The sequence below is a fragment of the Cervus elaphus genome, chromosome 9, assembly GCF_910594005.1.
Source record: "Cervus elaphus chromosome 9, mCerEla1.1, whole genome shotgun sequence".
Lineage (NCBI taxonomy): Eukaryota > Metazoa > Chordata > Mammalia > Artiodactyla > Cervidae > Cervus > Cervus elaphus.
In genome coordinates this window covers 51,026,824-51,053,265 of record NC_057823.1, presented here as the reverse complement: position 1 = coordinate 51,053,265, position 26,442 = coordinate 51,026,824, and the positions used below count along the sequence as shown (strand labels likewise).

Sequence of the window (26,442 nt, the reverse complement as noted above, 5' to 3'; positions counted from 1 at the left end):
AAAGCATACATGCATGCTAAGTTGCTTCAGTCGTGTCCAACTCTATGCGACCCTATGGACAGCAGCCCACCAGGCTCCTCTGTCCACAGGATTCTCTAGGAAAGAATACTGGAGTGGGTTGCCATTTCCTTCTCCATGACCAACCCAAACAGCATATTAAAAAGCAGAGACATTACTTTGCCAACAAAGGTCCATCTAGTCAAAGCTATGGTTTTTCCAGTAGTCATGTATGGATGAGAGAGTTGGAATATGAAGAAAGCTGAGCGCCAAAGAATTGATACTTTTGAACCGTGGTGTTGGAGAAGACTCTTGAGAGTCCCTTGGACTGCAAAGGGATCAAACCAGTCCATCCTGAAGGAAATCAGTCCTGAATATTCATTGGAAGGAGTGATGTTGAAACTGAAACGCTATTTTGGCCACCCGATGTGGAGAACTGAGTCACTGGAAAAGATTCTGATGGTAGGAAAGATTGAAGGCAGAGGTAGAAGGGGAGGACAGAGGATGAGATGATTGGATGGTATCACCCACTTGAAGGACATGAGTTTGAGCAAGCTCCAGGGAGTTGGTGGACAGGGAAGTCTGGCATGCTGCAGTCCATGGGGTCGCAAAGAGTTGGACACGATTGAGGGACTGAACTGAATTGAAAGAGGAAGAACTCACCTGTGGCCATACATCTTGCTTCTTAAAAAAAAAAAAAATCTAGCGTATATCAGACATCCTTGCTAGACACCATACCTCACTGTCATTCAGCGGCAGAGAATCTGCCCAGGAAGTACACTCTGTCTTTAGTCCAATCACATCATCCTTAAGGTGCAGGGCAGGGCTCTCTCCCTTCTGCACACTCTTGCCCTCCCAAACCTAGTTTTCAGTTCACCTTTCCATTCACTCATTCCTCTCTGCCCCGCCCAGAAATCGTGGCTGTGCCCACTCTTTCTTGTTCTAACTTTCCCGGGGCCAGTAGTTCTTCGCCAATCGGAGACGTAATTGTCTCTTTTCTCCCGACCTCTTAGTGACTTTACGAGAAGGAAGGTTTCTGATTGGTTTTTCTGTAGCAAGAACCCGCCAATAACAGACAGACTTTTTTGGTTCAGAGGGTCAGGCAGTATTGTCGCTGATGATTGGTTGGGGTGGCCGAGACAGGAAAATGGCTGCGAGCTCCTCTATAGTGTCGGTGGCCGCGACGGCTTCCTCGGTGCCGGTCCTGCCATCCAGCTGCGATTTCTCAAATTTGCGGGAAATTAAAAAGCAGCTGCTACTTATCGCGGGCCTCACCCGGGAGCGGGGCCTCCTGCACAGTAGCAAGTGGTACGATGTCGGGATCCGAGGGTACCAGGGTTGGATCCTCGGCCTTGGGGGGCTTGGGCTGATTCAGTTTGTGTGGCTGTTCCAGGTCTGCGGAGTTGGCCTTCTCCCTCCCGGCATTGCTTCTGTCTGAACTGCAGCCGCCGCCGCCTATTACAGAGGTAACGACGTATTCACAGCGAGTGCTCCCCAGCATCAGAAGAGATGCTGAGTGCCCTGTCACCAGAGGGGAGCACAGTGTTTTATCAGGGATGTTTGTAGAGGGAGTTCAAGCCATTCACAGAGATGGATATTTTAAGCAATTTTATCTGTATGTGTTTGCTAAGCTTGGAAAGACTTGGTGCTCCAACTTAAGCTTTTGGAGGGATTAGTAAATAATGCTTGCTTAAGATTTCAGCCTTTTAGATTTTACAGTTCAACCTCGACAGTATTCATAAAGAGGAGAAGCATCAAAGGTTTTTACAACAGTGTGAAACCGATTTTGGATCCAGACGGTTCTGGGTTCAAATCTCAGCCATACTAGTGAGTTTTGACAATTTTTACTTAACTAACCTCCTGAGCCACAGTTTCCTCGTCAGTGAAATGCAGATAATAGTATTTACTTTATGGGGATACTGAGAGAGTTAAATGAGATTGAATACATTTTGTGTATGAGCTATAGTACATATGTTTACATAGTCTGTAGTCTGAGAGATTTTTGTCATAATCCATTTTGTTTTTCCTGAAGATGCCATTTGATTCCACTCTTCCTCCAACCACACACACACACACTCTCTCTCTCTCTCTTAAAAAAAACAGTAAATATTCATTAATCCAAAAGGTACAGTGCATGACATATATACACTACCATGTGTAAAATATATAGCTAACAGGAAGACGCTGTATAACACAGGGAGCTCCACTCAGCACTCTGATAAATAGAGGGATGGTATGGGAGAGTGGGAAGGAGACTCAGAGGGAGGGGATATATGTATACTTACGGCTGATTCACTGATGTTGTACAACAGAAACTAACACAAAATTATAAAGTAATTATATTCCAGTAAAAAAAAAAAATACAAGTCACACAAAAAATGTATAATGCAAGTGAGAGAGGTGGAAGGAAAAATAAGCAAATGATGAATGTATGTGAAAAGGGCCACCAGAATCCTAAGCTTGAATGGCCACATTTAGGACATGTTCATCCAATGAAGAAAACATGAATATAATTTTGGTTCCAGTTTTGTGCTGGCAGTATTTGGGCAGGAGGGATGAAGAGAATGAAATTATTAAAAGTTTTAATCAACCTATCCCTAGAATTTGAGGAGATTGTATGTTTTTACCTCAAGCATGTATCATTCAATTTTTTTACATAGAGAATATAGCTGTGTCTTTTTTTTTTTTTATTAGTTGGAGGCTAATTACTTCACAACATTTCAGTGGGTTTTGTCATACATTGATATGAATCAGCCATAGATTTACACGTATTCCCCATCCCGATCCCCCCTCCCACCTCCCTCTCCACCCAATAGCTGTGTCTTTTGCTTTTACAGTACTAATGTGTCAAAACTTAAAGAACAAAAAATACAACTAATTCCACAATATATTGCATTCATGTGGACATTTAAAAGTCTGGAGAAGGAAAGGAATGTCAGATATTAATACTAGACATTTTTCATGACTTTTTTACTTTTTCCTCATATCATATGTGTATTATTGGCCCCGTTTTACAGATGAAGAAGTGAATACTCAGAGAAGCTAAGTAAGTTCCCTACTAACATCTTGAATCCAGGAAGTCAAGGAGTCAGAATTTAAATCTGGGTGCCTAACACTAAAGCATATGCTACTTCCCACTACATTTGCAGAAACAATACAAATTTCTGAGTGCTAAAGTTCTTTCCCCAACTTTTTCTTTTGAAAGAATGTACTGTTACCTTACTTTATAAACTAATAAATAAGTATTGGGTTTTGGGGAGGAGGAAAATAATTATTGTTTCTTAAATCTTGAATTTAATAAATATGCTTCTTGGATTTGAACTTTTGTTATCCTGTTCTTAATCACCAACATAAGCTTGTCTCTTTTTTAGGAAGATGCCCAGGATATGGATGCTTACACCCTGGCCAAGGCCTACTTTGATGTTAAAGAGTATGATCGGGCAGCACATTTCTTGCATGGCTGCAATAGCAAGAAAGCCTATTTTCTGTACATGTATTCTAGATATCTGGTGAGGGCCCGTTTTAAGATGTCATTCTGTTATCAGTGAAGCATCCATGTTTAGAAGTCTCAGTAGAAAAAATTTCATCTTTAATAGTTTAGCAGTAGTCTACTTGGTGAATAGACTTTATAAATACTTAATAAAGAAGACATCAAAAGAAAAGTAAAAAGAATAATGGTATGAAAGAAAATATAAAAATATTGACCGTATTCATTATTGATAAAGGCAGGGGGCAGTAGACCGTCTATTTCAGGAGTAAAAGTTTATATAGTTTTGACATTGGTTGAAAATCACCTGTGGCTTTGGTTGTGGGGAGGTGAAACCCAGACCATGACATGTGTAGACTGCTGCTCTGGGCGTGTGTGCATGCTGTGTGTTCACATGCTGTTGTGTCTGACTGCGACCCCATGAACTGTAGCCTGCTAGGCCCCTCTGTCCATGGGATTACCCAGGCAAGAATACTGCAGTGGGTTGCCATTTCCTCCTCTAGGGGATCTTCCTGACCCAGGGATTGAACTCATGTCTCCTGCTGCTCTGGGCAGGTTATGTCAGTTTGAAATACTATGTCCAAATAATTCTTGAAGAAACTTCAAACTTCACTTGTCCAATAGAAATACTCAGTATGTGTACAGGGATGTATGTACAGAGCTGTTCATTGAAGTATTTTACGTAGTAGGCAAAAAAATTAAGAACCTAAATAACCATTAGTCAAATTCATTGTTAATTTTTGCCTGAAGTTTTCTTTATAATAATGTTGTGAAATGACGATATTCTACTCCAGAACTCTCTTGAGAAGTAAATTCTACTCTAAGCAAGGCCCTGGGATTTCCCTGCTGGTCCAGTGGCTAAGACTCCCTGTTCCCCATGCAGGGGGCCTGGGTTCGATCCCTGGTCAAGGAACTAGATCCCTCATGCTACAACTAAGGGTTTGCATGCTGCAGCTAAAATCACACATGCCACAGCTAAAAAAAGATCCTGCATGCTGCAACTAAGACCTGCTGTAGCCAAATACATAAATACTTACTATTTTTTTTAAAGAGCATATTTTTCCCTTCACTTATTTATGTATTTATCTAGTGACAGTATGAACTCAAGGATACCTATTTTTTTTTAATTGTTTATAATTCATTATTGTACTTTATCATTTTGGTACTCAAATTATTCCAGATTTAGCAGTGTGAGCGCCTAAATAGTTGTTTAAAATTAGTGACCAACAGTAGCTTTCATTTTGAACTTGGACCCTTTAGGTCAATTCAGGCTGCTAGTTTTAGAACAGGTTTCAGAATAAACTGAAAAAAAAGACCTACTTAACTGATTTTCTCTTACAGTCTGGAGAAAAGAAGAAGGATGATGAAACAGTGGATAGCTTAGGTATGAATTTCTTTCTCTTATCTTTTGGACTAAAGCAGAAGTTGCAGACTAATCCCTGTAGGATCCAGGCAGGTAATATAAGTGTGGGAAGTAGACTGAGGAGAAGTCTGCAGGCTGGAGAGCACAGCTGCCGCTGAGGGCTCCCTTGTGGGGATGTGGGCTTGGTTGTGTCAGAGGCTTTCCTCCCTTGGCCTTACCCTGTTCCCTGCAACCTGAACCTGGAAATTTAGATTTTTAGGTGAGGCTTCTGATATTTAAATATTGATAATTAAAATTTTAAAAACCTATGTGGACCTAACAGAGTATGACTGCAGACCCATTATCAGTTGCAGTTTCTATAATAAAATAAATGGACTGTGTAAGATGTCATCGGCCGTTGGTGAATGTTGGCTGGAAGTTCCAGTTGTAACTTTGGTTGACGCCAGAGGGAGTATCTGAGTCTGAAATAAAAAGCAGCAGTCTACCCTTCGGTCAGGAACTCTGTTTCTTTCCTAGGCCCTCTGGAGAAAGGTCAAGTGAAAAATGAGGCTCTTAGAGAATTGAGAGTGGAACTCAGCAAAAAACACCAGGCTCGGGAACTTGATGGCTTTGGCCTTTATCTGTAAGTGTTACAGTATAATTTGGAACTTCTGAGAGATATTCTTCTGAGTAGAGGGGAGATGTTATTAACTTCTGTGATCATTCCCTTCTTTTCTAGGTATGGTGTGGTGCTTCGAAAGCTGGACTTAGTGAAAGAGGCCATTGATGTGTTTGTGGAAGCTACTCATGTTTTGCCTTTGCACTGGGGAGCCTGGCTAGAACTCTGTAACTTGATTACTGACAAAGAGATGGTAAATTTGAGATGAGCTATATGAAAAATCTTTTGCTTCAAGTCTTATGTAATTCTTTAATAGTCCAGTAGGGGGAGAAAAATTTTGCTAAACCTTTCATTATAGCTGCCTCTTTGCTCTCTCTCCTATGGTCTCTTTCACTGTTGGGATTTAGGTCTTTATTTGAAAGACTAATGTCTAGCTTTTGTTTGGTAGATGCTGTTGGATTTGCATCCAGTTGTGTTAAGACTGTCTTTATATTCATGCTTTCAGATTCAAGTTTTACTGTAACTTGTTTTACAGACTAAATGCTACTATAGTTTCCTAATTCCAAAGATGCTATAGGAGTGATTTCTCTTAAATCAAGAATTGTATTGAAAACATGTTTAATGTCTCTTCTGAACTGTCATAGGTCTCTGTTAAGATTTAGAAATGTGTTAATTAATGAAATAATGTATATGAAATTGCTTTCTTAACTGTAATTGTTTTATTAGCCATTGTTAGAGAACAATGTCTACAGAGTTGTCTACAGAGTTTATTTTGCTGTTCTTCAGTAGTTAATAGAAGCAACAACATACTTCCTTTTGTTGACTCTGAGGGACCAAGGGCTGGTTGATTTCCCTCAATAATGGCACATGCTACTAAATTTGAGTCTGAAATCTTAATCTTGGTTTACCTCTATTCACTTATCTCTAACTACCTACCAGACTTTCAATGAAAGTTTGTTTAGCTCTGAACTTAAAATATGTAAAACCACATTTCTCATCTTGCCTCCTCAGTTCTCTTTCTTCCTCTCAACCTGATGGACTCTCAGTTATATCACTACTTCTCAGAATGTACTGTCTTGATGCCTCAAAGTCATATTTTGTCTCTTCCCTTTTTCTCATCTCCCTTTAGTCAGTCACCAGACATTGCCATGGTTTTCTTCTTGTCTGCATCTTTTTCTCTTGGTTCCCTTTGCCATCTTGGTTATCATCTCACAGCTAGATTACTTAAAAGTAATAAATACTTTCTATCTAGCTTTCCTATTTTTGTACTTCCATTTCCAAGCTATCCTACATATTGTTTCCAAACTTATTCTTAAAGCACTCATGTCATCATGTCACTCTCTTAAGAAAAATTGCAGTATTTTCCCGTTGCATCCCATTTCTGGTTGTAGCATAGCACCCACTCTTAGTTCAGTCTTTTTTTTCCTACAGCTTCCCAACACATAGCCTCCCCTCAAACTGAACTAGTTGCCTCATACTGTTTACCTACACTCACGACTTTTTCCTCTGTTGTTACCCTTATCTAGAATGTTGTCTTTTTTTCTTCCTCACCCCTTTTCTACTCAGTTTCTACCCATCCTCCAAGACTCACCTCAAATCCTATCTTTTTGAAGCTAGACCATTCTTGCCTATTCCTCCTATTATGTTTGTGAGTCCTATTCACTTAATTGAACAGCATCTTAGGTGGTGCTAGTGCTAAGGAATCTGCCTATCAATGCAGGAGACATAAGAGATGTGGGTTTGATCCCTGGGTTGGGAAGATCCCCTGGAGGAGGAAATGGCAACCCACTCCAGTTTTCTTGTCTGGAGAATCCCATGGACAAAGGAGCCTGGTAGGCTGCAAACCATAGGGTTGCAGACTTCAACTCAACTGAAGCAACTGAATATACACACACACCTGTTCATTATTAGGTGCTCTAATAAAATTTTGGTGATAAATTCTTTTAGAAAATAAAGATAGTTCCTTGATGTTCATTTGGGAGAGAGGTCAAAGTATATTAAGTATGTCCCTCTCTCTCCTGCTGCCAGCTGAAGTTCCTGTCTTTGCCAGACACCTGGATGAAAGAGTTTTTTCTGGCCCATATATACACAGAGTTGCAATTGATAGAGGAGGCTCTGCAAAAGTATCAGAATCTCATTGATGTGGGCTTCTCTAAGAGCTCATATATTGTTTCCCAAATTGCAGTTGCCTATCACAATATCAGAGGTGAGTAAATAAGGATAACGAAGTACCATCAAATCCTGAAGGTAGCACTGTATTGTTTTCTGAACTCTGTCTTATTTCTGCAGATATTGACAAAGCCCTCTCTATTTTTAATGAGCTAAGGAAACAAGACCCTTACAGAATTGAAAACATGGACACATTCTCCAACCTTCTTTATGTCAGGGTGAGCTGCTTACATTGCTTAGACCTGATTAAGCTCTTTTGTGCTTTGATCTCCTGGGTTGGACTGTCACCTCGTAGCGTTAGATACAAGAAAAATAAGGGTTCCTTTTTCATGCTTAGATCATCTTTCTTTTCTTTCAGAGCATGAAATCTGAGTTGAGTTATCTGGCTCACAACCTCTGTGAGATTGATAAATATCGTGTAGAAACATGCTGTGTAATTGGTAAGAGTCACTATTTTTTTTCTTTCAAGATTTATCTTTAGTGTAAGTAATCCAAATAACAACAATATAAAAATGTCAAAAAATAGGAGGGGGCAGTTCTCTGGCAGTCCAGTGATTAGGACCCTGAGATTCCACTGCAGGGGGCATGGATTCAACCCCTGGTTAAAGAATTGGGATCCTGCCAAAAAAAAAGTGTCAAAGGTAAAAAAATTATATACAGTAGAATGTGAAGGATCACTGTAATCCCACTCACAAGACTGTTTGGTGGATGCAACTCCAGAATATTTTTCTGTGTAAATACTAAAAACAGTATATGTGTAAGTATGGTTATTTACAAAAATTGTGTCATCATATTAACTACTTTGTAATGAGCTTTTTTCTTTTAACCTAAAATATATCTTTTTCCATCTTTTCATGCTATTACATCTAGAGTTGTATTATTTATGATGGCTATGTAGTATTTTATTATATAGATGTGCCATTTTAAAATTTAATTATTTTCTATTGTATAAGTTGTGGACATGAGTTTGAGGAAACTCTGGGAGTTGGTGATGGACAGGGAGGCCTGGAGTGCTGCAATTCATGGGTTTGCAAAGAGTCGGACACGACTGAGCGTCTGAACTGAACTGAACTGAGCTGAACTTAAAACCAGTTAAAATCAAAGGAGACATACATATGAAGAGTAATGCTTTAGGAGTTTCTGGATTTTTATTTTATTTATTTATTGTTTGGCCGTGCCACACAGTTTATGGGATCTTAGTTCCCCTAGCAGGGTTTAAAGCCAGGCCTTTGGCAGTGAGAGCAAGGAGTCCTAACCACTGGACTACCAGGAAATTCCCGTCTGTTTTTTAAAATAATTATTTGGTTGGTAAGCTTTTTTTAAAAATTTATTTTTATTTTTGGTAAACTTCTTAATGAACTGTTTTTGTTTTCTCTTCAGTATATCTGTGCATGCGTGCATTCTCAGTTGTGTTTGACTCTTTGCAAACTCTTGAACTGTGGCCCACCAGGCTCCTTCATCCATTGTATTCTCTCAGCAAGAATACTGGAGTGGGTTGCCATTTCCTCCTCCAGGGAATCTTCCTGACTCAGGGATCAAACCGGCATCTCCTGCATTGCAGATAGATGCTTTACTGCTGAGCCATCCTGTCCTTTGCCCCCAGTATATCTGTAATGCCTGACAAAGTTCCTAACATATGGTCAATAAATGTTTGTTGAATTCAGCCACCTATTTTAAGAATAAGGAACATTAGATAAGATAAAAAGTATATTTCAGCTTCCATATTATAGCCAATTCAGAGGAAGTGAAAGGAGTAAAAAGGTTAGAGAGAGAAGAAACTTGAGGACCTGAAAGAGAATGAAACAATAGAGTGATTATATAATAGAGTGATGGCAAGAAACCTCTACTTATTTATTTCTTGCTTCTGATTTTATGTCTTGATGTGAGTTGAATGCTTCCTTTTGCATCTTTTCTGGAGTTCTAGTCTCTGACAGGCAGCTTTATACACACACACACACACACAAATACACACACACACATACATATATATATATATATTACTGTGTAGCATGGTTAAGATTTGGACTCTGGAACCAAACTACCCAAGTTTAACTCTTGGTTTTGCTACTCACTAGCTGTGTGACAGTGGATTTAAATTCTCCTCATCCATAAAGGGATTTATCAGTAGAACCTTTTTCTATGTGTTTGTTTTAAGGATTAAGTAAATTAATACATACAAAGCACTTATAACAATGTTAAGTTGCCCAGCACATTGTAATTATACAATACATTGTAGCTGTTCCAACTGGTCAGAAAAGCTCATCTACTTAGTCTTTGCACAGAACTTGCCTATTCTGACTTACTTAGCATCTCTTTTGTCATCCCCACTGCTTTAGTAGCTAAAGCTTATACTCCTGCTACCACTGCTTCACTTCTGTTCTATTACAGAAGTTAACCCTTGGACAGTCTGCTTAAAGTTTGATTATTTTTCTGTATCTGAGTCTGAGTCAGTGGCAGAAGCAAAGGTATCTTTGTATATATTAAAGACCTCTCATCTTTTTTCCTAGGTGATATCAACTTGAATAATCTTATGTGATACAGACAGTTGTTATAAATGATTTCTCCTGCATCAAACTGACAGCTGAATCTAGACAAATTTTTTTAAAAAAAGACAAACATATATAGAAATAGTATTACTTGTTTTTCACTAGAGTGGAATCATAAAGTTTCTCGCAATTTGCTTTTTCCATTTGACAGTTTATCATGGTCTCTGTAAATTAGTATATGTATATATCTAAATACATCCTTTTATTTAGTTTATGCACATACACTTTTTACATAAAGGAGATTTTTTTTCCCCCCTCACTGCACCCTTCATCCATTAAAATACTTGTGTTAGCATGTTCTGGTACCACATACCCATTGTTCTTGAACTAGTTCCATTAAATTATTTCAAAAAATGATCTGCATCATATACATACACATATATGTGGGGTTTGGGCTTCCCTGGTGGCACAGTGGTAAAGAATCTGCCCGCCAGTGCTGAAGAGGCAGGTTCAATCCTTGTGTGAGGAAGATTCCCTGGAGAAGGAAACGACAATCCACTCCAGTATTTTTGCCTGGGAAGTCCCAAGGATAGGGGAGCCTGGCGGGCTACTGTCCAATGGGTTGTAAAAGAGTCGAACGCGACTTAGTGACTAAACAGTGACAACGCAGGGTTTAATGGGCTGTTTGCTTACAAAAATAGGATCATATTGTACCCATTTCTCTGCATTTTACTTTTCTCATTCAACAATATCTCGTGAAAAATCATTCAGAAGTCTTGGTATATCTCTCATTTTTTTCTTCTTTTTAAAATAATTGAGGTATAGTTGATTTACAATATTTTATTGGTTTCAGGTATACAACTTAGCGAGTCTGTATCTTTTCTGTACAGATGGTCATATAATTTTTATTTTTCATTTTGTTAATGTGATATATATCACATTGATTAATTTGCAGGTATTGAACCATCCATGCATCCCTGGGGTGAATCCCACTTGATCATGATGTATGATCCTTTTAATGTATTATTGAGTTCAGTTTGCAAATACTTTGAGGACTTTTTCGTCTATGATCATTAGTGATATTGGCCTGTAATTTTCTTTTTTTTTGAGATGTCTTTGGTTTTGGTATCAAAGGTCATGCTGGCTTTGTGGAATGAGTTTGGAAATGTTCCTTCCTCTGTAATTTTTGGGAATAATTTGAAAAAAATAATTGTTAGCTTTTTTCTAAATGTTTGATAAAATTCATCTGTGAAGCCATCTGGTCCCAGACTTTTGTTTGTTGGGAGTTTTTTTTTTATTACTGATTCAGTTTTATTACTGGTAATTGGTCTGTTTATGTTTTCTATTCCTGTTTTAATTTTTGGAGATTATATATTTCTAGGAATATGTCCATTTCTTCTAGGTTGTCCATTTTATTGGTATATATTAAAGATAACTTTATTGAGGGATAATTTGTATACCATAAAATATACCCATTTTAAGTTTACAGTTCATTGAGCTTTTGCTGACTTACTCAGTTGTGTAACCATAGTCACAATCCAGTTTAGAAAATTCTATCAAACCCCAGAGTTTCCCTGAGTCTCCTTGCAGTCAGTCCTGCTCCCATTCCCAGCAGATCTGCCTTCTGAGTGTGCAGTTTTGCCTTTACTAGAAATTTTAAATGGAATCTTGGAATATTTAGTCTTATTATGTGGCTTTTTTCACAGAGCTGTTTTTTGAGGTTTGTCCATGTTATAGCATAGGTCAGTAGTTCTTTTTTTTTTTTTACTGCCGAGAAGTATTTCATTGTCTGGATATACACCACATATCATTTATGCGTTTACTAGTTGAGATAAGTCAGATGGCCTTTATTCCCTTTCTTCAAATAAAATTTTTAATAGAATCCTAAAATCTTTCATACACTCTTTTAAAGGCCAGTGATAATAGAACTTCCTTGATTCTTGTGGAAGAGAGGAGTTCAGAGTTCTACATTTTTAACCTTTCAGGTACTTTCTTAGCAACCTAGTAAGATAGTTGGAAAACTACCAATCTGAAGCATACTCTAGGAATACCTTACCCTTTATTAAGAAAATATATGTATAAATGCTGCTATCCAGAGGAAATAAACTGAAGAAAACCTTTGTGGTGTTATGAAACACTTTTTTAAAAAAAAACAGAATGTATGATAGATCAAATATATTTTCCAAGGAAATGATGATATTGCCTATACAATTTGGTTTTTCTGCAAGGACTTTGGGGGAATGAGTTCATGCCTACCCTGTGAAATGCTGCCTATTTTAGTGACTTATTTTAATCTTTCTAGTTGTTCACATACTTTTTTTTCCAATCAGGCAATTATTATAGTTTGCGTTCTCAACATGAGAAAGCAGCCTTGTATTTCCAGAGAGCCTTGAAATTGAATCCTCGGTATCTTGGGGCCTGGACGCTGATGGGACATGAGTACATGGAAATGAAGAATACGTCTGCTGCTATTCAGGCTTATAGGTAAGGTTTTAGTTGGAGGGTGAGGTGGAGCAGATTGTTGTGATTTTAGGAACTTCTGGGAAGATCACCTGGAGAAGGGAATGGCTTCCCACTTTAGTTTTCTTGCCCATGGATAGAGGAGCCTGACAGGCTATAGTCTGTGGGGTCCAAAGAGAGTCAGACACATCTGAGCAACTAACACTTTTACTTTATTGAGTCTGCAAGTCGCTAACTTCGATTCTGCCTTCTTACCAGTTTTCTCTTCCATTTCTTAGGCATGCTATTGAGGTAAATAAGCGGGACTACAGAGCCTGGTATGGCCTTGGGCAGACCTATGAAATCCTTAAGATGCCATTTTATTGCCTTTATTATTATAGACGGGCCCACCAGCTTCGGTAAGTCTGACTACCACCTGATGATGTTTGTTGTGGGAAGGGCTGACACTTTTCTTTCTCTTTGGATAGCTACTGAAGAATCACAGTGAATAGTTTTAACTTTTGGAGACCTAAGTTTAAACATGCCATATGTTGTTTGGTCATTTTTATGTAGTGTATTCTACTAATATGTTAATAGCATAACTGTGGGGACTTCCCTGGTGGTCTGGTGGTCAAGAATCCGCCTTGTAATGCAGGGAATGTGGGTTAGATCTGTGGTTGGAGAACTAAGATCCCACATGCTGCGGAGCAGCTAAGCCCAAGTGCCACAACTACTGAGCCTGTGCATTACAACTAGAGTCCCTGCACTGCCATGAGAGATCCTGCGTGATGCGACGAAGACCCCCCCCCATGCCGCAACTAAGACCCAAGGCAGCCAAATTAATTAATTAATTTAAAAAATAGTATAATTGTGAACATAAAATAATATAATTATACGAAGTATTGGATTAAAGCCCATTCCTTTCATGGATTTGAAACAGTTGTGGTAGTGGTTCCTTAAGGGAAGACTTCAGTTATCTTTTTTTTTTAACTTCAGTTATCTTTAAAGTCTTTGCTCAGGTTTCCTATTTCTCGTTCCTTACAGGCCCAATGATTCTCGTATGTTGGTTGCTTTGGGAGAATGTTATGAGAAACTTAATCAACTAGTGGAAGCCAAAAAGGTACCTGAAATTGGGTTCTGGAGAATTTATGTGGAAACCTAATGTTTGGATGAGGGGTTGAGCTATTGGTGCTTAATTTTCCTTCATTCGTATCTGTCTACATAGGGAAGTCTGAATATTTATAGGCTCATTTGCCTGGAGAATCCCAGGGACGGGGGAGCCTGGTGGGCTGCCGTCTGTGGGGTTGCACAGAGTCGGACACGACTGAAGCGACTTAGCAGCAGTAGCAGCAGCAGTGTGTATAAAGCGAAGCAGGACTGACATAGTGGGAATGTTAGTATATAGCCTAGACCTCAGGTCTAGTGAAAATGCTTTGTATTCTGTAAGTCTGAATTTCTGGGAGGATTGCAGGACCTGAGTGAGTCATGGCACATGGGGCAATGGTTGAAGTGACTGGTTTATTTATTTCTTTATTGACAGTGCTATTGGAGAGCTTATGCTGTGGGAGATGTGGAAAAGATGGCTCTGGTGAAACTGGCAAAGTGAGTGAAAGAGTGAAATGTTAGTTATATTTCTGTTGGCTTCTCTGGTAGGTGGATCCTGCATGTTCTCGAGCCTCTTATCCATCATCTACATGAATGAGGGGATGTTCAGTTCAGTTGCTCAGTCGTGTCCGAATCTTTCCTCCCTGTCCATCACCAACTCCCGGAGTTTCCTCAAACTCATGTCCATCGAGTCGGTGGTGCCATCAAACCATCTCATCCTCTGTCGTCCCCTTCTCATCCCACCGTTAATCTTTCCCAGCATCAGGGTCTTTTCAAATGTGTCAGTTCTTCTCATCAGGTGGCCAAAGTATTGGAGTTTCAGCTTCAGCATCAGTTCTTCCAATGAATATTCAGGACTGCTTTCCTTTAGGATTGACTGGCTGGATCTCCTTGCTGTCCAAGGGACTCTCAAGAGTCTTCTCCAACACTACAGTTCAAAAGCATCAATTCTTTGGCGCTCAACTTTCCTTATGGTCCAACTCTCACATCCATACATGACTACTGGAAAAACCATAGCTCTGACTAGACGTTGTTGGCAAAGTAATGTCTCTGCTTTTTAATATGCTGTCTAGGTTGGTCATAACTTCTTCCAAGGAGCAAGCATCTTTTAATTTCATGGCTGCAGTCACCATCTGCAGTGATTTTGGAGCCCCCAAAAATAAAGTCTGTCACTGTTTCCACTGTTTCCCCATCTATTTGCCATGAAGTGATGGGATCAGGTGCCATGATCTTAGTTTTCTGAATGTGAGTTTTAAGCCAAACTCAGGGATGTAATACAGTATCATACAGTATAGATCAGTATGAATACTGATCTGGAAACTTAGTCATCTTGACTCAAGAGAATGCTAGTACTTTTTGAAGGGGAATTGTTTTCCCATTTGGAAAATTCAAGAACTAATTGAAAGAAATGGAAATTTTATGTGAGAGCAGTCTAGAGAAACTAATTTAGGTATCAATCTCCTTCTAACCCCCAGGAAAAGACAGAATAACTCAGAAATGATAGGGAAAGAGGTTCTTAAATGCAATTTCATTCCTACTAGTTATTTTCTGGATTCTTACAAAAAATCTGAATTGCTTGCTATCTTTTTGACCTTACTCGGTATTACCAGGCAATTTTAGCAATGGTATGTTATCCAGCTTAAGTATTTACTAACTTTCCCTCCCTCACCAGAAGCAGAATGATTTGAAGCTTTGATGAAGAAACTGTCACTTCTGGGCACTAATATTATTCTGGGTCCCACTGTGTCATTTATGTCAAAATTTGTACTTGTCTACATATTGTCATTTTGTGATGTTACTTGTGTGCTTTTACTTTTTTTTATTGCTAGCTTGCTTTGCAATATGATTTGTACCTAACGACCAATTTCTTTTGTAGGCTTCATGAACAGTTGACCGAGTCAGAACAGGCAGCCCAGTGTTACATCAAGTATATCCAAGATATCTATTCATGTGGGGTATGTGTCATTAGCATGAGAATTGGGTTGCTGATCTTATTATCATCACCTCAGTCATCCCTGCTCTCCTTATCTAGGAAATAGTGGAACACTTGGAGGAGAGCACTGCTTTCCGCTATCTGGCCCAATACTATTTTAAGTGTAAGCTGTGGGATGAAGCTTCAGCTTGTGCTCAGAAGTGTTGTGCATTCAATGATGTAAGTATCAGTACTTTAGTGAAAGACTTGGATTTTAAGTTTGAGGACATGACTTTACTGTGATCTGGGGGTGGAAGGCGGTTAAAAGGGTGAGTGGAGAGGCTACCTTGTTCTGAGAAACTTTATAAGTCAGTATTTTAGAGCTTGTTTTTGACAATAACTTTGGATATATTTTGATACATTTGCTTGACCTTGTTTCAGACCCGGGAAGAAGGTAAGGCCTTGCTCAGGCAAATCCTACAGCTTCGGAACCAAGGCGAGACTCCCTCCACTGAGATACCTGCACCCTTTTTCCTTCCTGCTTCACTGTCTGCTAACAACACTCCCACACGCAGAGTTTCTCCACTCAACCTGTCTTCAGTCACACCATAGTTGGCTTCTTTCAAACCAGAAAATTGCCAGACCCATATTAAGCCTTATCTCCATGTAAAAAACAGCCACATCTATTTTTCCAAGGACCTTATTTTTGTTTGTACAACTCCTTGGGGACAGTTTATAGAATCACCTTCAGAGTAGACTGACAGAAGAATCCTGGCAGGAACAGATACTGTCTTTTGCCAGTTTGAAGCACTTCTGTCTCCCTTCTGTTCAGAGTGGCTACAGATCTTGGCCTTTTTCCCAGGTCTTTTAGCACCCCACAAAACATGCCTTTAACAGCACTTTAGCACAGGCAAGTCTACAGGAACAAAGTTTAAATGCTGCTGGGAGTGAGAGATTTCTTTAGAAAGGCAAGGAAGAAAGCCTGCCACGTTACCCTCTGCTGACAGTAGGGCACTGGATACCCTAGGAAGGTCAGGGCACTGGATAGACATGACTCATCATTCTTTGATGTGCTAAGCATGACTACTCTGATATCAGAGATTAGTTTTAATGGAGTCAAGCTGTACTTTTGTTCTCACTAGGAAGACATTCTTCCAAAACATGACTTTGGGGTGTCTCCTAGAAACTTTCAAATTGGAAGTAACAAGTAGAGTTGAACAAAGGGGCAAAAGGACTCACTGAGTGTGGAACTGATGGCCCCTACTACGGGGAAAAGATGTCTAGAGTTAGCTATACCCCTACTAAAGCAGAGCAAGGAGACAGGATTACAGAGTTTCACAGATATTTGGGTGTGATAACTTTTGTGACTATACAGATAAGAATAAACTCTTCAAGTCAGTCTGTTTTAATAAATATTTTTGACATAATTGTTTGTGTCTCTTCCCCCCACCCCATCTCCAGCAGAATGATTTTTTCCTAACCTTCACCTGTTAGACAAGGTAAAAGGAATCATTTTTGCTGTATTCTTGGAGAGTTTCAGGCCTGTGCTTGTGTGTTCCGTAGGAGGTAATATGCTGTGATTATGTCTGCTGTGATTGATTTGGACAGTGGATACTATGGGTTCTTCTGAGCTCAGGGCCCAGCCTTCCTTGATTCTTTTTCCAGAACAAGTTTGTTACCCATTCATCTCCTAATATATGATGCTTCCTTTTTAAGGGAGGTTTAGCATATCTAATGTCCCTTGCATTTGTTTCTCACAGAGATTTCTTGGGTTAGCTGTACACCAGTTGCTGGTTTCCACTGCCATTCTTGTGCAAGGTTCCCAGGGGCCTGGATGGTATTTGATTTTCAGTTTTTCTGCCCCTTTTATAATTTACTTCAATGATAATGCTAGATTTGTAATTCAGATTTAAAATGTGAATGATATCTTTATTTTAATATAACTTGTGTGCATAGAAACCATATAAGTAAAAAAGTGTAAGATTACATAGGTGATTATATTACAAAAGGGAGAAAAACTACTAGTGTCTGAATATTGCATTTTAGATAGAGTTTTAGGTATATATATGGTAAAGCTTTAAAGAAACCTATTTCTTAAACTGAGCAGCAAACCCACCTGAGGGGAGTGCTCTCTCCTCACAACCTTAGTATTTTTTGCCGAAAGGCCCAGATTTGAGTAAAGGGGAACGCCGTGAGCGCAGAATTCGGGCATAAGGGCTGCAGTCTGTTGAACTTTGGCAGGTGGGTGTTCGGGGAAGTAAGTTACGAAGAAATGGTTTCTTCCCTGGGGGCTGTTGGTTTGGTTGCTGGTTTTCCTGGTTGGCACCGAGGCGCTTTTTGGTAGAAGCCTGGCCTTGAAGTTTCAGCACAGTATGATACTGCTCCGCGATGCATGCTGCCTTCTTCCGAAGGTCCAGTTTTACTAGCGTCATGTTATTTTGCAACTCAGCCAGGGTCTGATCCTAAGGAAGATGAACAAAGTTATAGAAAACATTTCTATCTGATCTATTAAAGGAACTCTAGAGGGCAAGGTAATACACACTATAGTTAATAAAACTTCTTTTTACAAAGATTAGCTCTGTATGGTGAGAGCTTTAATTGAATGCTGTGTGTGGAGGTGGGTGGGTGTTGGTATTTAAGACCCAAACAAATAGCATTGAATAGAAGGACCTTTTCTAACACATCAGGTGGTATGAGCCTGAATAATTTCACTTAACCTCCAAGAGCCTCAGTTCCTGGGTGGGTATCAAATTAGGATGTATTTTTTTACATTTCCATGTATCTGGATGGAATCAGGGTGCATTTATTGATGACAGTGTCATAGCTTAATTGTTAGTGTTTCGTTTTACTACGGTTTCTTACAGTTTACGCATCTTGAATGAAATATGAGAGTATCTCCCCCCCAAGGATAGTTATAACAGAAAAAGCCTACAATTACTTAGCATAACGTCTTGTACTTAGTGAATGGTTACTTTGCAACGAAGAGAAACTCCCCTCACTAAAACATTAGCCTAAAAATCTTTTTTATCTTCATCGTATATATTCTGACATGGGCTGATGGGAGAAAGTGATATATAGGCTGCCCCAACCTGTTTGATTAAGATGTCATCACAAGTGGCCAAGGCTTGGCGAAGTTTTCCTGCTCCAGTGTTGTGGCAACAGGCTCTTTCTGCTGACTGGAGAGACTCACCAAGTTTCTGAAGCTCTGTCCGCAGTAGCCTTATATTCTGAAAAAGGAAGAGTAGGAACCAAATTGTGGCCAAGATGTCACGCTAAGTGATTTACAGGAGTCAGAGAACCATCTGAAGAGAAGTAAAATTAGAAAGGCTAGCCATAAGAATGCAGTAGCCACTTTCCAGGATGGCACAGAAAGCATCTTGTCCTCACGTAAACCAGGGATACAGTGCTGGGAACTGTCTTAGGTGAAAGCTTTGGTAACAGAGAAAGCTAGTTACCTTCTGGCCCTCCTCTAACTTCTTGTCCACATCAACGATGAAAGGCTTGGCTGAGGGTGGGGGTTCTAACATTTTCTGATACTTCTGCAGCTCTGAGGGAAAGAAGCAATAAACTCACATGTATAGGCTTTCTAGCCTTGGACTTACCTCTTTAACTGAATTAACAGTAGTTTGCAAAAAACATAATAAGTGAGGCCATGTGCATCCTAGAATGAAAGGTCAGGGGGATGTAGTTTGGCGGTCAAGGAAATTATGTTGGAGTTGGCCCCAGAAGGCCCAAGTTTGAAGAACTTCTGCTTCCTGCCCTCTCTCCCTCTTCACCTTCAGTGGTGGAGTTTAGCTCTGCTTTGCATTGTTCCAGTTTAGCTTTAATCTCCTGGAACTGCTGGGTGGAAACAGAAGCCAATCTTTGTGACCGCCGTAGGGACAGTTCAGACCCTGAGGGTTGATGGGCCACTTGCTGCTGTTTGGCTTCCTGCAGGAGAGCTTCTAGCTCTTCAATCTTCTCATCTCGCTCCTAAAGGGAAACAGAGAACACAATTCTGTTCAGAGTCAGACGAATCCCGCAGGTATAGGTGACTGAAGAATGAACAAAAATTGCCCTGTTAATTAGCATTTACACCATTTCTTGGCCAGTCAAACTCTAAATCAGTTCATCAAACACAGATTGACATAAAGCACTAAGGAGAGAAAGGTGAATTACACATTCCGCCCCTACTTTATCTCAGGCAAGCTAGCGATGGGAATCTGAGCAGCTACTTGGGACTGATTCAGGGCAACTCACCTGAAGTTCTTCTTGGTAAAAACTTGTGAGTGACTCCTTGAGGATTGTTAGTTTGTCTTCATACAGTTCCTCTAGTAGTTCCTTTTGTGTGTCCAAATGCTCACTGTCGGAGGAGAAAAGAGAAGTCAGTGCAGATTCTGAGGAGTGAGCTTGGAAAGCAGATCTTGAGGCATTACTCCATCCTCATCTCTACTTCCTACCCTACGGTCTCGGTGATAGAACAAGAGGGGTTACTCAGCTGGTACCTGCACCACTGTTCTCGTTGTTGCATCTGCTCCACCATCTCATTGCAAATTTCATCACGGAGGTGCATCTCCAGTCGCAATTTATCCTGCCGTTCTTTCAAAAGCAGTGCTTTCATGGCTTCTACCACCTGTAGGAGCTCCTAGGAGGGACACACAGGTCAGAGGTCATCAGAAGTCCATGCCCTAAAAACGTACAGGCCCACTTGGAACACAGCATGGAAAATGTATAGCCGTCAAGCTTCTGCGCCAAAGTTTTCTTGCATTCTTACCTCCTTCCCGTATGTAGAGATGTCAACTTCATTTTCAATGTCATCACCAAGGCCTGGGTCAGTCTTAGCTCCAGTCTCCAAGCTGGGAGAAGCACGCAGACTGTGTTCCTTGAGGAATGAATGTATCGATGGAAATCCCAGTTGCACAGGTGGAGCATGCACAAGCTAGTGAGGGGAAAAAAATCTTAATCGAATCCATTACTAGTCCCTTAGCAGCCTTCTGAAGTACAGGTACCAGCCCAAAGTGAGCACAATCATCACACCTATAGCTTCACACCTGGCTAGCAATGGCTGAGAACTTGGCCACATGAAGGGTCTCATCATAGGTAGACGCACAGGGATTCACATTGACAATCATGCAGGAGCGGCCTCGGCCTGTGAAAAAGCCTTGGAACACTCGAGTCAGCTTGCTGTCACGGAAGGGAACCAGGTTCTGCTTTGACCTGGCAGGGAATTAAAGAGAATAGTGCTGTGAGCAGAGCTCTAGCCCCTCAGGAGATACTAGCACTAGCTGCAGTGATGATCAGGAAGTTTCTTAGCAAACTGCAGAGTGCCAGGCCATCCTGGCTTGCAGTGAAAAGCTTACCGGTTCTGCTGGTTTTGGCGCAGGGCAGCAATACAGCGGCCCAGGGTGTGCAGAGAAGTGTTAATGTTTCCTGCTTCCTTCAGCCGCTCACCACTCTTTTGATCTTTGCAGCGCTCTGAGCCAGCAAGATCACAGAGTGATAACCTTGAGTGATGAACAGGATCTGACATTAGGACCCCACATGTTACATGCTTTTTAGCCCCTTCATATCATTCTAGGGAGGGGAGGAACTGTGAAGAAACTACCCAAGGAAAGAGAACATGAATCTAATGGAAGTAATTCCTCTGAGGACTTTCTTGTCCCCTCCCCCAACCACCATTTATGGCCCCAAAGCCCAAATTTCTAAATGGAAAAACTTACTCGCTAATCTTGGGGATTATATCTCCTTCCCCCTGAAGGTGCAGGATCCGGATTGAGAAAATGCTATGACTAGAAGTTAAAAAAAATAAAAGTCACTGCGTATCTTCTATGACCAGGTGGAGGACTAATGTTTCCTGAAACACAGTGAAAGGCTGACTCATTAACCTACTAACCTACGGCTGGAGTTCTGGTTCAGGTGGGTGCTGGCAAAGCTCTGGTTTTTACGACCCACTTTCAGGAGTTTCCAGGCCTCCTCAGCATCCTGAACATGAATCCAATTGAGATCTGATGTGAAGGAAAGAAGGGCATACATAAGATGGGAGCACCTTACTCTTTTCCAAGTCTCTCTGAAGGTCCCCTCCAGGGTTTATGCCAGCCACCCTGCTTTCCCATACCTTTTACGTAGGGATTGCCATTCTGATCCTCACACAGCCGCAGAGTCTGCCTCTTGCGCTGCTGGCTAGGTGGTTCTAACAGGTCATAAAGCAGTTCATTGTAGATCTCAAAGAAGGAGATCCAGATAGAGAAGCGAAGATCTGCAGGGACACTTACAGGGGCAGTGTCTGGCTGTGCCCATCGGTGACTCATTTCTGGGGAAAAAGCCAATGTCCAGAGCATCAACTCAAGGGTAGTCCACCTCTCCTTTGGCCTGCAGGGGCCTCAGAAAGTGGGACTCAGGTTGCAACCTCTGATCTGTACCCCTGGAGTTTTGGGGAGCAGAAAATGGGTTCCTACTGTTAACTGGCACAGAGCCCAGTCATAGTACATACCATCCAGCTGGCTACTGCTGGGAAACTGGCTACTGGAGGAGAGCCCTGCAATGCCACTGTCAAAACTGGTGCTGGTACCCATCCGGCTGTCAATGTAGACACTTTTCTTCAAGGAGGTGGACAGTTCCTCCTGGAGGGGTCCAGGGATAAGATAAGCACAAAACTTTCTGGAGGTCTGTCCCCTATCCCTGCCTGTGTGAACACCAACACTTTACCTCTTGGAGGCCTCCATTTAGTAGAGCCAGTTTCTTTAATTCCTCCTGCCGGATCTGCTTGCTGTCTAGCCACATTACCTCATTGGAGAACAAGGGCTTCAGATTAGGTGTTAGATGAAGCTGGCCTTGGAGGCTATTGAAGATCAGAGCCAGGGACCTGGGCAGGATCCCACCATCCTTGATGGTTCCTGGAGGTATGCGAAAGAGGGACAGTTGCAGCAAGCACTGTTCAACTCAGAGCATCAGAAGCCAAAGACAATCAGCAGTTCCGTGAGGCCCACTACTCACCTTGGATTGTGTAGGTTTTCCCCGAGTTGGTGACTCCGTATGTATAGATGAGCCAGTTCTGTCCTTTAAGTACATCCTTCACCATCTCCTTCACAGTCAGGTTGAAGAAAGATGCCTGTCCCACTTCTGGTCCAAAGATCTAGGGACAGACCCAATTTCTCAGAGGCCCATCCTTCACCTGGAGAAGGCAATGGCAACCCACTCCAGTACTCTTGCCTGGAAAATCTCATGGATGGAGGAGCCTGGTAGGCTGCAGTCCATGGGGTCACTAGGAGTCAGACATGACTGAGCAGCTTCACTTTCACTTTTCACTTTCTTGCATTGGAGAAGGAAATGGCAACCCACTCCAGTATTCTTGCCTGGAGAATCCCAGGGACGGGGGAGCCTGGTGGGCTGCCGTCTATGGGGTCGCACAGAGTCGGACACAACTGAAGCGACTTAGCAGCAGCATCCTTCATCTCTCACTTTTACCTGTGCCGAGCCAGAAAATACATCCCTTCCTGAGTGGTTGGCTCTGGAGACTACTCAAGCAGCTTCTTCCTGCAGTGCTGCCAGTTGCTGCCTAAATACTCTCTGCCAGTCCATCTTTCATCCAAATCAACAAATATTTACAGAATGCTATCTGCTAAGTCCAATGCTGCACATAAAATGGAGCAACATAATGGTCACAAGCATGGGTTTGGTAGATAGATGAATCTAGATTCAAGTCCTAACTCTACCAATGACTAGCTCAGGAACATTATATTCAATGAGTCACAATATCCTTACCAGGAAAATAGGGACAGTGATGATAGTAACAAGAGTTGTTGGGAATTAATGTATATAAAGTACATGACAAGCTGACAACACATAGTGAAGTGAAGTCGCTCAGTTGTGTCCGACTCTTTGCAACCCCATGGACTATAGCCTACCAGGCTCCTCCCTCCATGGGATTCTCCAGGCAAGAATACTGGAATGGGTTGCCATTTCCTTCTCCAGGGGATCTTCCTGACTCAGGGATCGAACCTGGGTCTCCTGCATTGCAGGCAGATGTTTTAACCTCTGAGCCACCAGGGAAGCCCTGCTGCTGCTGCTGCTGCTGCTAAGTCGCTTCAGTCGTGTCCAACTCTGTGCGACCCCATAGACGGCAGCCCACCAGGCTCCCCCGTCTGTGGGATTCTCCAGGCAAGAACACTGGAGTGGGTTGCCATTTCCTTCTCCAATGCATGAAAATGAAGTCGCTCAGTCATGTCCGACTCTTAGCGACCCCATGGACTACAGCCTACCGGGCTCCTCCATCCATGAGATTTTCCAGGCAAGAGTACTGGAATGGGTTGCCTTGCCTTCTCCAGGGAAGCCCTAGGGTCCCCCAAATCGTAGACATGCATATATAATGAACTCAGTCAAGTAAAATGCTTTCCTTCTGAAGAGGGAATAAAGTTGCCCCTACATGTTGGTCCCTTGTTCACATATCAGTAACTCCATACCTGGGAAAAGGTGAATCTGTGGGTGGCCTGTCCAATTCCTCGCTCGTTGCTCTTCTGGGCAAAAGAGTCCTTGGGTGCCTGAAGAGTAAGTGTCTCCATATTCTCAATACAAACACAACCCTGAGATGGGGGAAAACATAGTTGTCACAGAAGGAAACATTCCTGGGAACCTCTGCTGTACTGTATCATTCCTTCTTTTAAATCCTCCCTCCTCAGAAACTTACCTGATCCTCCTGTCGTTCTAACTCTGAAGGTAACAAGGGCCTGACCCTCAGGTATACTTTCACCTTCTCTGTACCATCTTCAGATGGAACCTGTAGTAGAATTCCCAGTCAGAATCACAGATTAATCTCAGTTACTTCTGAGCAGATGAGCAAACACAACATAGTTCCTGGGAATCATGCTAACACCATCCCAATTAACCTCAGATGACTCTGTGCTGTTACTCTGGTTCCATAATCATTCCAACCCACATGGAGTTTTTCAGTACTTAATCGCCATTCCTTGTCTCTTCAGTATCCTGCAAACTTGGCTTACCAAGATTATCTGCATCAGAAGGGGCTGACTGGTATGAAAATCAGTGTGTGATATTATAGCAAAACACAGTAGTTAAGCACTTTGCGTGTGTGCTAAGCCGCTTGTGTCCAACTCCGTGACACTATGAACCATAGCCCACCAGGTTCCTCTGTTCATGGAATTTTCAAGGCAAGAATACTGGAGTGGTTTGCCATGCTCTCCTCCAGGGGATCTTCCCGACCCAGGGATTGAACCCATGTCTCTTATGTCTCTTGCATTGGCAGATGGGTTCTTTACCACTAGTGCCACCTAGGAAGGCCCAGTTAAGCACTTTGGAGGCAGACATCCCTGAATTTGAGTCCCAATTTCATCATTTAGTAACTATGAGATCTTAAATAATCACACCCACCACGTTCATTTAACAAATATTTATAGACATCTACTCTGGCCTAGATATTCTAAGAGGCTCTGGTAGCCCACAGTGAAGAATATTACCAAGGCTTCTGCTCTCATGAAACTTCTACAGAAGAGAAGACTTCTGAGTGGAGCTGTTCTCAACTATGGCCATTTCCCTTTCAAGAGACATTTAATATTAGGACAGGTTTCCTGGTTGTCACAAATGGGAAAGAGCTACTGACATCTAGTGGGTAGAGGCCAGGAATGTTGCTTAACATCTTAAATTGCACAGGATAGCCCCCTGTAACAAAGAATTATCTGGCTCCAAATATCCATAATGCTGCACCTGAGAAACCTCAGCTCAGCAGAAAGTTTCCTTAAATGGAAGCTATGGTTGATATTAAAACCTGAATGTACACTTCACCTACTTAATGGTGATATGACCTTGTGCAAATAACTAAAACGTCTGGGCCTCAAGGTGAAGGAGAGACAATGACTGCCTTTCCTCATAGAATAAACTGAGAGTAAGCGTTCAGTTTCATTAATGCAACGCAATTAATAGCTTTCTTATGGACACACAACTGTACATTTTTTACTTATCATGCTCTTAATTTTGAGTTGACCTGTCAAAATCTAGAATTGCTGGGTTTTTTACCTCATGCTTCTCTGTATGGACAACTAGTAGGCTGATTATATCACTGTCAGTCCCCAAGCCACTCTTCAACTCCTTTACCTGCTTGTCTTCCAGGGAGGTGGAGATGACAGAGCAGTCTGACAGCAGGTCCTTGCGTATCACACATCCCAAATCTGCAGCTGTGGACTCAAACATGGGGGAGACTACGACCTCCTCATCCGACAGCAAGCCAGCTGGTGGAGAAAGGATCCCTTGCGACATGTCAGCAGGGGCAGTTTAGGTCTAAAAGGAGACAAGAGTGGGTAGGGAGGACAACCTTAAGGGATAAAAGGGGCTGAAGAATTCTGAAGAATTCAGCCTCTTTTCTAGGTAAGAAACAATTCCCTGGCCCCAGGACAACGTAGTCTCGCTGCCTGAATTCCTACTCCCTTTCCCTTTCAACTACCAGCAAACGGGAAAGGAATGAGAGTAAGAGTTAATCATTTAATCCAATCTGAGGCAGCATTTCGGACCGCGAACAGGAATGAACAGATATCCAACTCCGAAAACATAAGGCCAAGTTCCAAGTAGGGAGCCTCCCTCAGCCGTGTCAGTAGCCCTAGGTTCATTCTCCAACCTCGCCCCTAGGCCCACGGTTGAGGACAGAATTAAGAAAAACAGAAATGGCGGCAGTTCCGCTTTCTACACTCCTACTCCGCCAGAGCAAAGGTGCCCCAACTTGGCTCAAGTACAGCCGCACACTCACCCAAAGACGCCACACTTCTACGGTACCGGCTCACTCACACCCCACAGCCGAAACTGGGCTTTCACAGCTTGAGAGCACAACTCCACCCACGAAGCACACCTTTGTTACTGATACAATGTTTTAAATTGCGCGCTGCGTTCGTTCGGCCAATCAGATAG

The 26,442-nt window shown here is 41.7% G+C and overlaps 2 protein-coding genes across 3 annotated transcripts; one reads left to right on the top strand and one right to left on the bottom strand.

Moving 5' to 3' along the window:
- The first annotated feature begins 1,109 nt into the window (after positions 1-1,109).
- CDC23 (cell division cycle 23) lies at positions 1,110-16,982 on the top strand. 2 transcript variants are annotated; one of them, XM_043912873.1, is made up of 16 exons: positions 1,110-1,305; positions 1,391-1,463; positions 3,369-3,506; positions 4,826-4,868; positions 5,364-5,469; positions 5,566-5,698; positions 7,474-7,651; positions 7,735-7,832; positions 7,973-8,054; positions 12,431-12,584; positions 12,839-12,958; positions 13,584-13,659; positions 14,080-14,141; positions 15,520-15,598; positions 15,676-15,795; positions 15,997-16,982. In XM_043912873.1, exons 1-16 carry the CDS (start codon positions 1,115-1,117, stop codon positions 16,165-16,167), a joined length of 1,824 nt encoding a protein of 607 aa, XP_043768808.1. In that variant the 5' UTR covers positions 1,110-1,114; the 3' UTR covers positions 16,168-16,982. The 2 variants fall into 2 exon arrangements, with proteins under 2 accessions (XP_043768808.1, XP_043768809.1); XM_043912874.1 differs by lacking the exon at positions 3,369-3,506.
- Positions 16,983-17,416: 434 nt separating this feature from the next.
- Positions 17,417-26,422, bottom strand: KIF20A (kinesin family member 20A). Its single transcript, XM_043912872.1, has 19 exons — positions 26,285-26,422; positions 25,639-25,821; positions 24,218-24,307; positions 23,994-24,113; positions 22,528-22,666; positions 22,240-22,427; positions 22,025-22,154; positions 21,650-21,844; positions 21,428-21,539; positions 21,255-21,323; positions 20,895-21,038; positions 20,586-20,751; positions 20,309-20,473; positions 20,040-20,179; positions 19,795-19,897; positions 19,332-19,527; positions 19,011-19,102; positions 18,645-18,782; positions 17,417-18,017 (listed from the first exon to the last, which is right to left on the bottom strand). Exons 2-19 carry the CDS (start codon positions 25,798-25,800, stop codon positions 17,700-17,702), a joined length of 2,667 nt encoding a protein of 888 aa, XP_043768807.1. The 5' UTR covers positions 25,801-25,821; positions 26,285-26,422; the 3' UTR covers positions 17,417-17,699.
- Between the last annotated feature and the right edge of the window lie 20 nt (positions 26,423-26,442).

Bases quoted from the DNA above. Each gene is read 5' to 3' on its own strand.
- CDC23 (XM_043912873.1), top strand. From the start codon at position 1,115: ATGATTGGTTGGGGTGGCCGAGACAGGAAAATGGCTGCGAGCTCCTCT. The intron at 1,464-3,368 runs GTAACGACGTAT...TCTCTTTTTTAG, and splicing joins CGCCGCCGCCTATTACAGAG to GAAGATGCCCAGGATATGGA. The intron at 7,652-7,734 runs GTGAGTAAATAA...TTATTTCTGCAG, and splicing joins TGCCTATCACAATATCAGAG to ATATTGACAAAGCCCTCTCT.
- KIF20A (XM_043912872.1), bottom strand. From the start codon at position 25,800: ATGTCGCAAGGGATCCTTTCTCCACCAGCTGGCTTGCTGTCGGATGAG. The intron at 21,540-21,649 runs GTATGGGAAAGC...CCTTCACATCAG, and splicing joins TGGCAATCCCTACGTAAAAG to ATCTCAATTGGATTCATGTT. The intron at 20,180-20,308 runs GTAAGAATGCAA...TGTCCCTCCTAG, and splicing joins TCTCTACATACGGGAAGGAG to GAGCTCCTACAGGTGGTAGA.